The 18,116-nt window shown below is 48.7% G+C and overlaps 3 protein-coding genes across 3 annotated transcripts; 2 read left to right on the top strand and 1 right to left on the bottom strand.

Moving 5' to 3' along the window:
- Window positions 1–80: 80 nt before the first annotated feature.
- I302_104696 (uncharacterized protein) lies at window positions 81–3,803 on the top strand (the record flags this gene model as incomplete). Its single annotated transcript, XM_019195802.1, has 3 exons — window positions 81–120; window positions 289–1,978; window positions 2,219–3,803. 3 exons carry the CDS (start codon window positions 81–83, stop codon window positions 3,801–3,803), a joined length of 3,315 nt encoding a protein of 1,104 aa, XP_019042625.1.
- Window positions 3,804–4,352: 549 nt separating this feature from the next.
- I302_104695 (uncharacterized protein) lies at window positions 4,353–6,855 on the top strand (the record flags this gene model as incomplete). The annotated part of the gene is made up of 4 exons (XM_019195803.2): window positions 4,353–4,506; window positions 4,606–5,797; window positions 5,972–6,537; window positions 6,725–6,855. 4 exons carry the CDS (start codon window positions 4,353–4,355, stop codon window positions 6,853–6,855), a joined length of 2,043 nt encoding a protein of 680 aa, XP_019042626.2.
- Window positions 6,856–9,565: 2,710 nt separating this feature from the next.
- On the bottom strand, window positions 9,566–11,856 carry I302_104694 (uncharacterized protein; the record flags this gene model as incomplete). Its single annotated transcript, XM_065869932.1, has 5 exons — window positions 9,566–9,841; window positions 9,892–10,380; window positions 10,437–11,195; window positions 11,248–11,409; window positions 11,464–11,856. 5 exons carry the CDS (start codon window positions 11,854–11,856, stop codon window positions 9,566–9,568), a joined length of 2,079 nt encoding a protein of 692 aa, XP_065726004.1.
- Between the last annotated feature and the right edge of the window lie 6,260 nt (window positions 11,857–18,116).

Genomic DNA, 18,116 nt, shown 5'->3' with positions numbered 1-18,116 from the left:
TCGTATACGTATCATGATAGAACGACCCAACAGACGAGACGAGTAACGACAGATAGCTCAGCAGTGGATATACACCAACAATGCCGCTTTCACGATTGCAGCTTGCTGCTGCGTTGATGGGTGAGTGGAAGGGGATGCTATGACCTTCACCGGTTTGGCGTCACTATCTTATACAAGCAGTGTTCAACTTGACCATCGAGCTATACCCTCCTTGACCGATGATAGAGAGAGACTCTGGCTGACCACTTGTGTCTCACAATCCCCAACCCACAATCCACTCCAACGCAGAATACGACAACGATTCCGACCTCGCCTCTCCCTCATCCAACACAGAGATCACCTACAGGGATCATCGCCAATCAGCGATATTCCAACCCTACCATGCAGCCCAGGCTGCAGCACGTAGACATAAGATCCTCTCACAGCCCCCTCCATCCTTACCATCACCCCTCGAATCTTCTTTCGCCCTGAATAGAGAGAACAGGCAAAGTACGCTAGACCAAGAGGGGGAACAAGAGTACGATGAGAAAGGGCGACCGAAGGGCCAGAATCAGAGTTTTAGACAGAGTACGATAAGCGATTGGAATTTCACGCCTGGCTCGAAATCTATTAATCTCCCTTCGACAGCTCAAGGACATGGACAGAATAACGGAGAGGCTCAAGAGGAAGTTGTGGATGAGGGGAACGATCTGGAAGACGTGGACGTGGCTAGATGGGGATTACCTTCCCACCTCGTTGCGGATGATCAACCTATCAAGCGAAAGCCTGAAAATACGAGAAGAGTTACCGTGAATTCTATCGTACCTCAGCCTATACCTTCGCCTATTGGATCGAGAGTCAGGTCGATCCACGTTCAAGATGTATTGGACGATACGGATCTACACGGACAGGTGATGTCGCAATCTGGCTACAGCCATGAGGATCACTTTGAAAGGGAGAAGGAACGAAAACGAAATCATTCATACGATTTTACTTCTAACGCTCTGGCTTCCGCTGCGAGGGTACGTGAGATGGTTGAGAATCAGAATCGAGAGAGACCATCGACTGTAATGGGTATACACAATAATAACGGCGATGATACCAGACGAAGACAGATTAGTGATCCCCGTATGATACCTCTTCCTGCTACACCGGGATCACTATTTGATTCCCGTCCTTTATCACGAGGATGGACCTCACCCCCACCGGGAAAGATGGATGATGACGTAGAGGATTTGGAGCAGGAAGAGACATTACCAAATCCATTCGCTTTGCCTGCTCCACCGCCTGAGCTGGGGTCGAGGTTCGATCCGAAAGTGTTGGAGACGCAACGTAGGTCGGATGAACAGGACCAAAGTCAAGTTAGATTTCATAGCAGACAATCAGAACAAGGTCATCGTCCTCAGCCTTATTCAAGCAAATCAAGATCCTCATTTTACGAGGTGACATCACCCACCGAACCTCAATTCGATGACCAGCCATTGACCAGTCCCCCGCCCATATCCCGTATCAAAGATCCAGAGAGGGTATGGGAAGAACTCCCCACCCCCGAGCAATTCGGTAGACCACTCATGCCCAAACGATACTCCACCTCTGCACGACTCCACCTCAACAGACTCTCCATGCCCCGACCTAAAACACTCATCATGCCTTCCCTCCTGGCCAATCAACGCGAACCCCCTCCGAGAGAGATCAAATTGCCCGAGGGGTATACACTTGGTGAGAAACCATTACCGTACGGAGCGAAGACAGAGGGCGAACGGCCCCGATCTCAATTCCATCCTCTCAGCTTGTCCCAGAGAACGTTCAGGGGAAGTCTGATGGTGAATGGCCTGAGGGACGATGAGTTTGTGGGAGGGACGGAGAATGAGGGTGAGCTGGGATTGAGGCAGAGGGAGTTGGATGAGGGGGCGCTGGAGAGACGGCCGGGGAAGCTTTATGGGAGGAGTCTGATGGATGAGTTGGAGGCTAGGAAGATGGCGCAGAAGGGGAGGCAGAGGTGGGTGTGGTCTATCTCATCGCTACTCTCTCTTATGTTGCACAGATCCATTTCATTCCGTGCCATTCTGTCCAGGGGTATAGAGCTGTGGGCGTGCACGACCGTCGTCCATCTTCATCTTCTGTTGCTATGTCACAAGGGTGCTTATCGTCACTATGATATCTGACTCTCTCCGCATCCCCAATACTTATGGTTCTCAATTATCTTAGGGGAGGTGCTGATGATCATACGTCTTCGCAGAGTGTTCACAGGCGACTTCCGTCCAGCCATGATGGCTCGGTCCACCATGTACGACCCACCCACCATCTCTTTCTCACCCACCTCCCCTCCCCAAGCAGGATCAGCTGATCGTCCACATTCCATGCATCCCGGAGACCGCGGTCGAGCACCACTCTTATCATTCGATTCGAACGGCGATATTCACCCCACCTCGCCAAACAATCTCGGTGTACCTGACGCTCAAGGACGAATAGCCAAATCGAAATCTGTCTTTGGGGTAGATCAATTGTGGGAGAAGGAAATGGCCAAATTGAAGATCATACAGGAACAGGAGAAGCGGGCGGCAGAAGCGAGGAGGAAGATGGAAGAAGAGAAAGAGATGAAGAGGGAATCGAGGAAGTTGAAGGGGAAAGGCAAGGGCAGGGAGAGTATGATCCCTCCTCCACTAGATATACCCAAAGATATTTCGACGGAAGATGTTTTGGGTATATCACCTATCCAACGAGCAGCGGATCTACCTCCAGCTATACAGTACAGTCCTGAGAAAGCTGCTTCTCGACCACATCACGAGGAGGAAGAGGAGACGGAGGAGGAACAACGTAAATTGTCTTTGGGAGGTTTGTTTAGCCCCAACTCGGATGACGAGGATGCGCCTGTGCCTGCTCCTCATGATTTTGCTCAGACCCTCAACCCACTTGCGAAAGACGAAGAGTCGGACGATGACTCGGAAGAAGATGTACCATTGTCTAAGCTTGCCCCAGCGAAGAGTGGGATATCAGCCAGACAATCTGTCATCTCAGCTACAGGTTCGATGAAACCTGTCGAAGTAGAGAGTGAATCTGTTTCGGACGAAGATGTCCCTCTGTCAAAACTCCCAATCGCACCGAAATCACCATCCATCACTACCCGCGCGAAACCGCTCAGTACATCCCTGGGACTGATCCTTCCATCAAACTCGTCCATCTCCATCCCCGGTATACCTTCCTCATCGACACATACTAGATCGCCCCTCTCAGCAGAAGTGGACGACGAAGAAGCTGAAGATGATTTACCACTTGCCGTAAGGCAGGCTCGAGCTAGGGGATTGAAGCCTATTACCAAAGCTGAGATTATAGAAGATGATTTACCGTTGGGGTACAAGCACGCTGAGAAGGCTCAGGCGCAGATGGCTCAGAGGGCTTGGGAGGAGGATAGGGCGTCGATGGTTAGTCAGAGTCAAAACCACACGCAATCGTGGATGGGTTACCCACAGATGCAGATGCCTCATCAGGGTATGATGGGTATGGGTATGAACCCTTACGGCGCCATGGGGTTCAATGGGTCGATGCCTAATTTGAACATGAATATGGGAATGGGGATGGGGTATAACCCTTATCAAATGCCTCAGATGAACATGAACATGCCAATGGGTATGAACCCTACGGGAATGGGAATGGATACCTACGGTACACCACCACCCGGTAATAACCCAGGTGAGGCTATCGACTCATGGAGGAAGGATGTTGCTCTGGCTCCTGTTCCGACTGGGAGCGGGAGTAGTAATCAGAATAGTAATAGCAGGGTGAGCGTGATGAGTGGGAATGGGAGTGGGAGTGTTAGGGTGTAGTGCGTTTGAGTACGGTATGATGATGTGTATGACGATATTGTTGCATGTGTGTATGATTTTGTTACGAGTGATGAGTGCTATATGCTTTATATGATTCTATCCTATGCATCGATATTGCGAGTATGGCTGCATGATCCTACAATCAGTACCTGTGATCTCGGCTATCGTCCTAACAGGGTTGTTGAACTGCGGAGACCCCACACCTTACCCAAAATCACTCGCGATCTCATCTCGTCTGATCGATCATCACCTTCTCTTTCTTGCTTTTCTCTTCCTCTCAAAGCTATATAAGCCAAGGATCATCCTCATCATCTGTGTTTCAGTCCCCTCTCTTTAATTAAGTTAGGGTATGAATCGCTTATATTATCACAGTCACTTCACTCACACAGTCTAGTCCGCCTCCTTTCTCCCTCTCCACCGTTAAAGGACATTTGCCACCCGTCGTATCATCTATCTCAATCGTTATTTAGAGATCAGTTCCACACTTTCAGGCCATCAAAAATACCACCACGCTCACCCGGACATCCATCTAGACATTCAACTCGCTTGATGGGAAACGAAATTTTGGATATAGAAGAGGAATTCGATCCTTCTTTACTCGGTCTGGATTCGGTAGCTCTACCGCAGGACTTGCAGCCGGAATTGGATGTGAAAGAGGAGAGACAGGATGGTAATTTATCGGTAGGAGAACAGGATGGCATTGGTGAGTAAGCTTTATCTCGATCACAAGGTGTGCAATCCTCGCTGTGACTACTGGTATCGTAAGCTTGTGTCGAGGACTGACTAATGGATGTTCGAACAGGCATCGCTCGATCGCAGCTGATACCAAATGTTATCCCCAATCACCTTTCTTCATCGCATACATCAGGATCAACATCGGCCGGAAAACATACAGCTCTAGAGTTATTACGAGCTATCAGTGAATCACATAAACATGTAGCTATACTCCCAGAATGGCCTGTCTCCAATATCAATCAATCTGAATTCGCCCTGAACGCAAACAACAACGCGGCACCACAATTCTCGCTGATCGATGACAACGTCCATCATGAGGGACCTATAGCCCGCGATTATGCTGAGGGAGAGGGTCATCATGACGTACATTTAGAATCATCGGATGTAGAGAAGACTGAATCGCATACTTCCACTACAGTCCCCAGTACAGGAGATTCAGCATCAATCCCACAGTCGGAGACTGACCTCAAGCGTCGCCCTTACATCCAGATAGTCCGCGTTAGAGTACCAGGTAGTCAGAAATATCGTAATGCTATACGGGTTTACCGTCCACCTGTGTCCACAACCTCCATGGAAGATACTGTTGACGACACCGTAGACACCTCTATCGGATCCGTTTCAGACCCGGAACCAGAACCAGAACTAGCCTCACAATTCCAGAAAGATATATACCGTACATCCGGCAACGACCTGCTCGACAGGATCATCCATCAATCCAAACTCGATTCCACGAGTGGAGCCATCTTCCCATCGATCTTACGAGATCTCTTCCCCTCGTTATCCGACGTACATACTACTCTCAAGCTGATCAACTACATGCGCAGGCAGCTGGATCTACCATTACTAGACATAAAACGAATGAACAGAATAGAGTTTAGGAAATTAATAGCAAAGATGAGGGAAGGGCTATACATCGACCTGGTCTCAGCTCTGGTATTACCTCTAGCACCGAATAACCCCGCCAAGATCCAAAATCAGAACGGTACGGATACTGAAAGTTTCACAACGGACGAGGAGAAAGTAAAGGTCACTTTGACACCTACCAATTTGAAGATAATGGAAAAGAAATTACCCAAGGTTTTCCCCCAGGAGAAAGGTATGATCAAGAGTTTCTTGGCAGACGAGCATAGATATGCATATGGGGAGCAACTGGGTCATGTGGTTTGGCAAGGTGGAATAGCCAAGATTAGGGGGAAAGGTGAAGGTGGGTTTAGAGGGAGGCAGGATACCGAGGGGAATACGCATATTTATGTGGATTTGTGAGTTCGACTTGCGGTTTCTGATCCCACCTCTCTATATTCTCACTTGTTCATTATACATTCCGTTTTCCAAGGATCTCAAATACCTAAATGTCCCACCAGTCACCATTCTACTTGTATGACGGAAATACCTTGCACCAAGTCAACGTCAATGTGCTGATATCTCAATCGCAGCTCGAACATCCTTCACGGTCTCCTACAACATCTCTACACCAATCCTTCCGACGCGCTTCCACCCAGACATCTACGTACCCTATCTCTCCCCGCTCTCTCCCTCCTACTGCGCCGAGGTAGATACACACCACCTGGCTCACTACACCTAGTCGCTTCATCGCCATTGCAACAAAATTTGGACGCACTGGTCCGTCTAGGATGGGAAATATCAGTGTTGAAGAGAGTAGAGCTATACGAAGATGAAATTGAGGATTCCACTTCCGTCAAGGTCATCAATAAAGCTCAGTCCAAATTACCCACGGCAAATGTAAATCATGTTCATCACGAGCTGGGAGGAGGAGTACGGAGGTATAAGGAACAAGGTGTAGATGAGATACTGCATTTGAAGATATTGCAGATATTGAATGAGAAGGGATATTCCAAGCCTAGTAAAGGCAATACGAATACTTTGGTATTGGCCACGGGAGATGCGAGGGGAGGACAGTTCAATAAAGATGGATTTCCTGGGGCGGTGAGGGAGGCTATGAAGAGGGGATGGAATGTGGAGCTGTGGTCTTTCACTTCGGGTGAGTGTGAAACTTCAACTCAATGCTTCTGATCATCACTATCTCCCATTCTCTAATGCTCGGTTGTCACATCTCCTGCCATATTTCTTGAATCTGCCAAATTACCTCCGACTCTTCATCCGCCTCTACCAATCATGTAGCAGTGAGTGCGCTGTACCAAGCTGACATCGCTTTTTGCCACTCTCAGGTCTATCTCGAGCATGGAGGGAAATCGCAAAGAGGGAGAAATGGTACGAATTGGGTAAATTCACCATTTGGGCGTTGGATGATTGGGCGGAGCAATTGGTAGAAGTGGGTGAAGAGCCGGAGTTTTATTGAGGTCAAACGGCATCCAGCCCATCATGAGTACACCAGTGGGGAACATGCATCTACATCATGGTGGGGCGATGATGAATATCGTGTCTGCTTGCGTCATTGAGATCCGATCTTTGATTTCGGATCTTGGCCTGATGATCGGTATACCGGTGTCACCTTCTCAATGATCACAGAATGTCATCCTCGCTTGTTCGCTCGACACGACTTTCATGCATTGACAGGGCGTGCAAAGGAATGGGGGAGATATTCACCCATTCATCAAGTAGTTCTTGGTGTTTGCTGATCGTTCCTGAGCGATATGATGGGAATCTACTCTAAGCTTGTGTTTGTTTGTGTGGCACGTATGCCTCGCTTAAAGGCTACATCTGAACTCGCTGACGAATCCAAAGAGGTCGCCTTTTCTTGCTCATCCACAGTCTCGCATTCTGTTAGCTCGCGTATCGGATCATAGCGAATGGGTTCTGGTGATGGAGACTAAGATCACTACTCTTCGCGAAAAGACAAACATGATACAATCTGAAATGATTGTGCTTTCTCCTTGGTGTTGATTTACCCGAGAATGCAGTGATATGAAAAACTCACATTTCGTCAGATTTCCAGAGGGCGTCTAGTGCCAATCTTCATGATGGACGAAGAAGAGGGTTCTAGGCTCGAGTAACGCGTAAAATATACCTGGTAGGGCAGATCTCTATCTGCTATGGATCAGATCCTACTGGTCGAGGCAAGCTGGCTAACGCAGAGGTGGTTTGATGGGTGTAAGATAACGTGGTGCGCTAGAATTCGTCCTCTATTCTGCTTTCAGGCAAAAACTGCGCATTGTAACCCTTCACATCATGTTTGTTTGGGGTGGGAGCGGTGGTCTGTCCAGCAAGTCTTTGCGCTACGATGTTCTTATAAAGCGAACAAGAGCAATTAGACCCCGATGAATCGTTTCTCTAATGTCACAGTACGAATTCGACCACCGTCTCAGAACAAACCAATCGACTGGGAAGCAAGATGTCTATCAAGCACTTTCACCTCAGAGATCACCATGAGACAGACGTCTGCGAAGGTGATGACGATGGGAACAACAAAGGTAGTGAGTTGTCCGTAATTCTTATACCGTCGAATCATGTCGATATTCTACCGAATAGAACACCGCCAGAAGATCACAGGCGAAGCTGACAATACGCATGATGATAGAACGATGCCAGTGGTTGACCAACGTCGACGATTCGCAATACTGCTACTATTGCGACAGAGACAAGCCAGACGATTACGAGGATCCTTAATTGTTTTCCCTCCTTTTTCACTCTGCCAACTACACCGTCTACGGGTCTTAGAAGAAACGTTCTCGTGTTGGTGGTTCATCATGTTAATGACCAATGTTTGAATGAGGTAATGTATGTATACATATGTCATATCCCCCTTGAAATGCATGCAGCATGTCGAAATGTGGCAGTCTATCAGTTCATCTTCAATCGATGATTATCAACAACTCGACTTTTGAGGATCCCTTGGTTATGCCCGATCGGGACTAGGGGTCGAACAAAGTCCAAGTTGAGATGACTCACATTGATTTTGAGAAGTGCGAGAATTGTGTATTGAAAACGTTAGCCTGTTCCCCGTGATATCAGTGGATAAGAACAGTCATTGCGCTCGAACAACCTCAATACGGTATAGTGCCTTTTACTCTTCGTTATCCTGTGTGTCCCCCCAGAACGACACTTCGCTCCGAGATTATCTTCAAGGACCATCTGAGGTGTGAATTATAGCCGCTGCGCCCGTGAGATACACATCTCAGTTCCTTCTAGTGCAAAATTCAGAAGGCAGGAAGGATAATTCAGCTTCTGTGCACTTGCGATCAAATGTCGCGTCATTCAACGTTTGCCCACTTCAGCCGCAACTAAGAAGAAAGGGGCATGAAAGGCATATATAATGCTGATCAGAACTGCGTCAAGAGAGCTCCAATCAACAGACTCAACCTCGATAGATGTATGATCACCACCATCAATAATTGGAAGACACACTAAGAATTCTTGGTTCAAGATGATTCACCAATGCGCTTGCCCTAGAAATTACGATTCGGAGGATCTAAGACCCTGTCCGAGTAACAGAAGTGATGATGGTAAGTCAAGCGACCACACCGGTGCATCTCCTGCTTCCACTTTGGCCCCAGAGCACCGCAACCATATTCGCGGCCTTGGTAGCTGATAGGGCAGATTTGATTTCCCCAGGCTATTGCTTTTTCGTGGAAGACGATGATGGGGATTGGTTTTGCGAGGGGTGGGATCTATTTGGGGGAAGAATTGGGATACCCCGATTCTGATTAGAAGAATTCATGAATCTTGCTGGACCTGGGAGTTATATGGCTGGCTTGGAATGTTCTCTTAACAAAGTCAAGCGCAGATGACCCATGGATATGTACATACACAGGGTATACACCTTTCTCCAGCTCAGTCCTCATCTCCCTTGAGTACTGTCAATGACGCTTCGATTATCACATGTTCTGGGTATTGTTGTCAAAAGGAGCGCCCGACCAGACATCGCAGTAGAGCAAAAAATACCATATTATCATAAGTGTTCACGTGCTTGCGTACATACCAGGGGACCCATATCTTCCCAGTACTGAACTCAAACCAGTTCGGGGGATCAGATTGCCCATTTTGCCAAAACCGATAATCAAACCATTGATCTGTCTCCTAGCCACCACCGACGAATTTTGCCCTCCAGATTACGCTACTGGGAACGCAGTACGCCCGGATGACACGGCGGAGATGATGCCGGCTTCTTGCAGCGCCGCGGCGAGGTCCCAAAGGACGTAGTCACAATCCTGTGCAGCTTGCAGGGCAACTGTCACTGGCAGATACTCGGTGTGGTTGCTAATGTTCGACTCGTATGGGACTTGACCGATAGGGACGATCAACTCTGGGGTTCCACTTGCAAAAGGGTCCACACCCTCGTCAGCAGCAGAACTGATCCCGGGACTAGGGGCTGGGCGGTAGATATTCTGCGATATTGTTAGCTGAAACAGGTAATGATGTACTTTGTAGTGCTCACTCGGTAATTGGTATTGCCAGTGGTCGATGGTGTAACGATGATGGCGTTGGTGCAAGTATCTTTATCGTAGGTCAGGACGTGCTCCGTTACAAACTGCTCGTAAGTAGCTTTCCTCTGCAGGAAATCCTGGAACATTTCTTCTGTGATGTTCGTCCTTCCAAAGGCCCATCTGCCGGCGGGGGATGGCGCAACGAAGGGGTTTCTACCGTCGTTGGCAGCTTGGTAGTCCTCGAAGAAGGGTGCACCAAAGTTGAACCATTGCCAGTGATAGACCAGGCCGCCCCAGTTGCCACCCATGTAGACTGAGATGTTTCGGTTGCCAGCGGTCTCGAAATAGCCAGTCTCATTCCATACTGAATCGTAGTCGGACCGAAGGTCAACATCTTGGGGTCGGACGAAGTCCAACAGGTCTGAGCGGAACTTCTGCAGGATGGGTCCAGCAGCAGTGGCGTCGACGGCACTCCAAGAACTGTTGGGGAATCTGAATGTCTGATGGCGTTGTAAGTATCAGCCGGACTTCAATGATACGACGCAGAGTGACTTACCTTTGGAAGAGTCGTGTAGTTGCCGAAGCGATCTCCGTACCAGCCCTTGGAGAAGTCTCGACCCTTGACGGCATCACGGGAGAAGAATCCAGCGGTGTCCATGTCGGGCATCATGGGGATCACACCAGTGAGATCGATGGCACCGTGAGTAGGTCGCATACCGAAGACTCCCTGGGCCCCAGCAGGACAGATAATACTGCAGCCAGTGTCAGATCCGATGGTGATGTCAAGCCAGTCGTATGCGGCGATGGCAGCACCTGGACCACTGGATGAGGAAGAGGGTTGCTGGTAGCCATCTCCACGAGGGTTGTAGGGGCACATTTGGTCGACCCAGTCGGCGGTCGCGGTCTCTCCGTTGGCAAAAGTACTGGTCTTAGCCCTAGCGACGATGATACCGCCTTGATCAATCATTTGCTGGATGGAAAAGGCTGTTGCAGTCCGAGGAGGATAGGTGTTCTGGTAGGCCCGGTTCCCACCGCCGGTATGAATTCCCGCGAGATCGTACAGATCCTTGACAGCAATCCGGCGCCCTTCAAGAGGTCGCGGATTCTCCAGAAAAGCGGTGTATATCCGTGAAGGGACGGGGATCGAGAGGGTGTTAAGACCGGGCACGCTCGAGGAGAGTGCGGTAAAGCCACCGTCCGTGGTGGGGACGACAGCTGTGGTCAGAGCTTGGGCTTCGTCCCTATAGACTCGGTAGATTTCGGTGAGCACAGCACCATTGGCACCGATCGTAGCGTAGTATGGTCCTTGGGGGATCTAGGGAGGGATCAGTAGAGGCTCAATGGGGTGACTCGGAGAAATCACTCACCAGCGGACCGGTGACGTGAGCGAGCCCGACACCGGAGACATCGGAAGTAGCATTACCACTTTTGACAATGAGGTTACCGCCCCAGCCGGCCAAGCAGCCAGCAACATCGCTGGCAACGTGGAAGGAAGACTTGGATTGGAGCAGGATACCTTGCAAGAATGACTACAAAGACAGTCAGCACAAGCGAACATGCCTTGTTGCAATGGGAGGCTTTACCGGGTCAAAGACATCATCGACAGCGGAGAAATCCGACACTTTTGCACCGAGAACATCGCAGGTCACTTCACCATCGACGGTGAAAACGGTGACAGGCATAGCGGACCCCACAAGACCATCGAGGCCCCAGTCAGAGGTGAGGCTGTAGCAGTTATGGTTGGGACCGATAGGGGAGAGGTAGTCCTTTGTCGCATCACTTTGACCAACAGTGAAGGAGACCGAAGCGACTTGGGGGGTCATGCTAGCATCTCGGCGGTTTATTGCGGAGTTGCGAAGACTTCGAGACTGAGCCGCATAGTCTTCATTGCCGGCAGGAACTCTGGCGACAGCGGAACCCGCGAGGGCCAGGACGTAGAGGAGAGACAAGAGGGAAGAGATGAAAGCGGACACCATGGCTGTTGTCGGTGGTGTTTCTTTTTGGGGGGCCGATGGGAGGCGTCCTCAGAAGCTGTCGAAGCAGGGGTGCTTATATACCTTGAGGATGCAGTCTGGCTTCTTATCAGCGTAATCAAGTCTCTTATCAGGGCAATCAGCTTGTCTCTCGATAAGGACGGTTCAAATGACATCTTTTTTAGCCAATGAGAGAAGCCGGCTGAACCTTCAGCAATCGGGGTGCATTCAACAACAAGAGGGACGACGAACAGGAGCGCCCTGTTTCTTCCACCCTGGACAGTATCCCTGTCTGCACGCCGAAACAGGAATCCCGATGACCGAATGTGTATGCAGGTCGTTCCAACAGCAGAGGGACTACCCGCGAAGCATTGCCTAAATGGAACAGATAAGTGTAGCCGTATGATGGAGTAGGACGATCCCGTGTCTCAACGGCCCTCAAATGAGCTTTTCAAGGCGAGGTCTACGTCGTTCGCATCATTCCAGAACATCATGCCTGGTGCCAGCCCATCAGGTGGCCCTGATCTATCAGACAGTAGAGTACCATGCAGGACGTCCACTGTGACCAGCCAACGGACAGACGAACGTAGCCAGCCAAGAGTTCGCCGTGTTTCAAGAGAGCCGAGCGATTTACAACAAGGAAATGGCTGTTGAGGGGGAAAAGCAGGACGCGCTCGAAGATATTGGTACTCTAATGATTGCCCAAATTCCGTCCATTTCCCGGCTTATCGGGCAAAAGTATGCTGGCGATGGTGAAAGAACAAATTTAGGGGTCCCAGATAAGACTAATAATTGTTAAATTGATAGATAACGATGTCCTTTCACGCCACCACACCGCCAAGGGACACGGACCCTTAATTGTCCCATGTGCAGCAGCAACCCCCGTCGGTCAAAGCCGCATGTTTTCATCTCCCAGACAGGTTCTATCTGAACGTACTGATTGCGCTGAGAAAGATCAGCATAAATACTCGAATTGTCAAATCTCCTCGACATTTGAGCAAACTGTGTGCTTGCGATGGTGCTAACGAGGCAAAATAACGAAATTCGTAAGCTGAACATCCAGACTCATTGCGCACTGTTGATTTGCCACTGCTTAATCCGCCTTCCCCTGGCGTTCTTGAGCACCATTTCAAATCAACATTAGACGAGATCCAAATTGACATATGGGGTTCTGTCAATATCTCACGATGTTGGGATTGGGTAGTCAGACATGACGACCACGACATCACCCAATACTGCTACTTTCGCAAGCAAGACAAACCAGATGATGCAAGCTCATGATTCGACCTGGATCTTGATAAGGACTGGTCGCTGGGTATGAGAACATGACTTACACTGCTAGTAGTAGCGAAAGGAGTTGAGTTTGAAGTACTTGACAACGAGAAAGTGGGAGATTATGATGCAAACAGATTGAATTGTGAACTGCATGTATCGATTTACTGATGGAGAAGGCAAACAATCCCCTTAAGCTCCGTTTCCCGATCTCACCCCTATCTTATTCAGTGTGTGTGAATCCATGCGCCTGTCTGTATCCTCAACATGTCAGTAACTCTGATGTGGCGCCCAATGCACGGGTCTGGTGGGTGTTTTATGGTGTTCTTCAAAAGACTAATCCAGCTTCTTTTGCCCGAAGGTCATCACTTTTCGGGCGAACTGTTCAGACGGGGAATCTTGTACACCTCGCCGAGGATCCCGAAGTCACCAGATACACGAGGATTGAACGTTTATTGCGATACTCAAGAAGCTTCTGGCGTCCTTGGATGATGTGTGATCGTGGGCGTGTTGTCTACGTGTTCCTGTATGGTTTTCATTCAATGCTCAGACCAGCAAGCCAGATATCAAATACGATTATATACACACATACATCTTCAGCACAAAGAAAAAAGAACACCTCGAGCTGCGACACGACATCATGCCAACACAGCAACCCGTTCTCGCCTATACGTGCAAATCTTGGAGGGGCCACCATAACTCACAGAAAAAATGACGATCGTTTTGTTGTAAAGGATGTCACACACAGACGAGATTGATAGACAGCGCGAGGCGCAAAGATCTCTGATTCAATGTCCGCGCTACAACAGCTTCGCGGTCGAAGTGAAACGTTTTCGCCTCGAGGTCTCGTTGGATCTAGGAAGAAAATGTCCGGTATTCGGAGCTCAGATCAACCCGTCCGCCCCTCAGCAAAGAGGTCGCACAAGTAGCTTCCCATGAGTTGATCGTACCTGTTTCCTCGAAGTGGCCTTCTTAGCTGGACTGCTGTCTTGCTCAACGGCGAGGCAATGGTTTGTGAACTCGCTGTAGGGAGGTATATAAGGGTGATACCTCGACCTATATCCTCAGAAGAACTACACAAAGCTCTCACCACTCCCCATTCCCATTTATCTTTGTCTCAATCACAGAAACAAGAATAACCTCGAAGTCACACCAGCAATTATTTTAATACACAACAAGGTGACGATACTCACAATGCGCGGAACCAGACAATCTCCCAAGAACTACGATAGATGGTGTATCTGCGATGGTAATGACGACGGAGAGAATCAAGGAAGTGAGTGAATCATTATTCTTCATCTTTCAGATCATTGAAAAATCCTTCACAGGCTACCTCAGAGAGAGGGCTAGATTTAGCGGAAGATCCTCATCCCGTTCCCTTTTGAACATACTCACTACAGCTCCACTGATCTCCCTGAGACCCACGACGAAGCTGACTATGTTGCGTGTGTCATAGGTCACTGCCACTGGGTCATCTCCGAAGATGGCGCAGAATTCTGCTTATACTGCCTTCAAGACAAACCCGACGACAATTGAGTGGAGACAGTATGACGAATAGAGGCCTGCGTGAAGATTTTAGGCTGGTTGAAGTTGCCGAGGCCAAGTAAAGTCGTAGGACATGGAAATGTTGTATGTATCTAGAATGAACCAAAGAACTTCTTTCGTAACCACTGTGTACACTGCAAACTACCGAATCGTACTCTAAGCAATACTTTCTCCGTTCCTATGCCCTGTGAGGCTAATCTTCGTCATTTACATCTTGAGAAGGAAGGCCTGTGGCTGATATTTCATACTCTATTGACAACATCTTTGCAAAGTCTCCTTTCATCTTCTCTTCGCAAGGAGCATCTTCAATTCCTTTCATGAAAAATCAAGCCATGGAAAATGAAGTGTGCCACCAATCCCGTTTTGTAGATTGCTGTCAACATCCCTAAATGATCACAAGGTTTGAATGACGGCTATCATGATGTAATACCACATTGAGTGAAGAGGGGGTCAAATGCAGCAAGCGTGACACAGACAGAGGACTCAGCCCAAGAAAGCCGATCGGTGCTTGAAACGAGTGACCTATCGGGAAAGAACAGGTAATTCATTCCGAGGGGGATGTAACGATTGCCTAAAGGAGATTTACAAGCAAACACGACTAAACGATGCTGGTCTAAATAAACAATTGACTGTACCTAAATGAGCGAGATCTGAAGTGTCTTCACTGCCGCTGCGTCATTGTGTGGCAGATCGAGGAGGCGATACTGCGTCACCTACGTAGGCTTGAGCCAAAGAGGAGGGATATAATAGCAGAAGACACCAAGGTTCGCCCAGTCTCACTGTACAGAAAATCCACCTGAGACCACCCCTCATACCAATAACCTTGTATCCACGTCAGTTTCTCTTGATCTACTGAGGAGTTGACGGATAATCGTAAACATGTGTGTGAGAAACTTCAGCCTTCGCAATTACGATGATGAGAGCAAGCAGTACTACGTCTGCGAAGGCGGTGACGATGGAGAGAACGAAGGGGGTGAGCGCTCCTTATAATTTGCTATGTTAATTCTTTGACACGCCGTCCCAAGGGTTCCTCAACCAACTCCCATATCCGAGTCACCTGTGCCTTTCATGATCAAGCGGCTGTTGAGAGCGCTGATGTATACGATGGACTAGGATACTGCGAATGGGTCACGGCGGACGACGGAACTGAATACTGTAAATATTGCGAGGGGTATAAGCCGGATGACGCTCTTTGAGTGTGACCTTCCTGGCTCTTGTGAGGTGGTCTGTTCGTCGAGAAGGGTAGCTTGAGATGAGGAGGGTATGGAGTCCACACAGGTGACGACGAGGTGTATGTACTTCTGCAGGAGGGGTAGAGACGTCCGTGATGATGTCTGTATGACTGTGCGCTAAGAGCATGCCTGGCAGAATATTATCTGTCCAAAGCCGATCGAGCCATGGGAATGATGAACTGTGGTTGAGGAGCTGCTAATCAGCCCTGTGATGGCAGACGTTGCACTGGGCAGACTTACTCGGCGGTCCAGCTCCCGTCTTGAAACCTCCATTCGCTATCAATTAGGCAGTCATGCACTGGGCGGTGATATCAACGTTGAGCACAGGATCGTTAGAGCGACTGCGGCACTACTTACTTATCAAAGCACCTGCCCAATGCCGACGACGTGGCACTCTCACACTGGGCGAAGCACACAATCACTCTATCTTGAGCTGTATTGTTTTGCCGTTCGCTCCTAGATGGTCAATTCGTATGTCTCCTTGTGTGTATCAGCAGACCATGAGGATGATCGCATCATCAGACGTTTCCTGCGGTCAAAATGCCGCAAACATACAAGTACAACCTCGTGCAGTCTAACCAGGAAAGGTAATCAATATTCATCGGGCTAGAAAGGGGTCAGAAGCATAGATTTCGAAATATACGATAATTGTCGGCAAGAAAGCGTTTGTAGGCTGCGGATGGAGAAAGAAGCATCTTCAACTTCTTCACCATGATACCCAAAGCTTCCAGAGACTTCTAGATGCCAAGCTGCGTCGAGTATATTTGAGTATTGAGCAGATCGGGTGTTTTATCGACACATCCATCTATTCAGCATTTATACCCAAGCAAACGAAATATCTCCAACTTGCCACTGAATAGCTATCACATATAGGAATTGGATTCATAGATTACCCCACAAAATGAGAGGAGATCACCAAAGTCGAAGAAATCATCAATACAGGTATTACGTCTGTGAAGGTGATGAGAAAGGGGGAAACAGAGGGAGTGAGTTAGGCTTTCAATCGCGACTAGCCACCTCCTAGACCTCTCCAAGTATGATATATGGGGGAAGATAATGTAACCTCAACAAGGAGGATCTAAAAGAGAGTGGCTCTTGAGATATCCAGTATCATGAACCTTCACATCCTGTGTGTAGACGAGGGATCCCAGGTAACAGTATCGCAATGCTGACAGCGTGACATTTATAGAGTACTGCTACTGGGTCGACTCGGAGGATGAAGACGACGATGACGAGTATTGCTATTACTGCGGAGAGATCAAACCGGATGATGCGATTTGATCTGCCTGGCTGGATTTGATCTGATTGGATCTGTCGTCTGCGTGAGAGATGTGTTGGAAAGGTGGATGCGTATCAAGGGCGTATATCTAACGAGGTTGTACAACTCAATGATGCATGTATGTGTTGTATGTACTGTATAACTCAAGCGCAAGCGCAAGGTGTCTTTTCTGTGCGAGACTTGCTTGATCAGACTGGCATCGTAACTTAACACTGTAACCGATTTCTCGAAGAGAGGTATGGCGAGCTGGCCAACAACCACAATGACGGTGCAGGCTGTGCAACGGTCTTCCATCCAACTGGTCTGAATGCTTGCCTATAAGATTGTGTGTGTTGAGCGACATCATGTCCCTCGATTGACTAGCTTCGTTGTGTGTTTGCTGTACACAATAGAAACAAGGTTTAATGAACGCCCCCACTGTCGTACACACTCTCACTAGCATGAGAAGCTTCTCATGAGACGAAATTCTTACGAATTCATCAAGGTTACATGACGCGAGGCGATTCGTATGGTACCGTACACACGTCTGTGATGTAGACTTCCCATACATGGGTAATACGTCTCAAGCCTTGTCATGCCATACCATAACAGACCATTACTGTACGACTATTTATTGTTGGTGTTATAGTAATAATGATGATGTTGAATCATCTTGACTTTCCATCGATAAAGAATCAAAAGTTTGCCACTCACCAACATCACCTCGCTGCTTTCAATATCCGGACAGAATGTCTCATATCCCTATGATCACTCCTAGCGGGGACGGGCTCATCGCTCATCATCAGGCTCACGCACAGCTGAAGAATCGCCGAGAGAATCTGTTCGAGTGTGATGGCGATGAGGATGGAAACAACCAAGGAGGTGAGTATGATACGATACATCGCATTCATCTCCCTTCTAAGTACTCGGAAGCCCCCAAAAAGGAGGATCAGACT

Source organism: Kwoniella bestiolae, chromosome 3 (assembly GCF_000512585.2).
Source record: "Kwoniella bestiolae CBS 10118 chromosome 3, complete sequence".
In the NCBI taxonomy this organism is placed as follows: Eukaryota; Fungi; Basidiomycota; class Tremellomycetes; order Tremellales; family Cryptococcaceae; genus Kwoniella; species Kwoniella bestiolae.
Note: the sequence above shows the minus strand (reverse complement) of the source record. Positions and strands in the feature narration are given on the sequence as shown.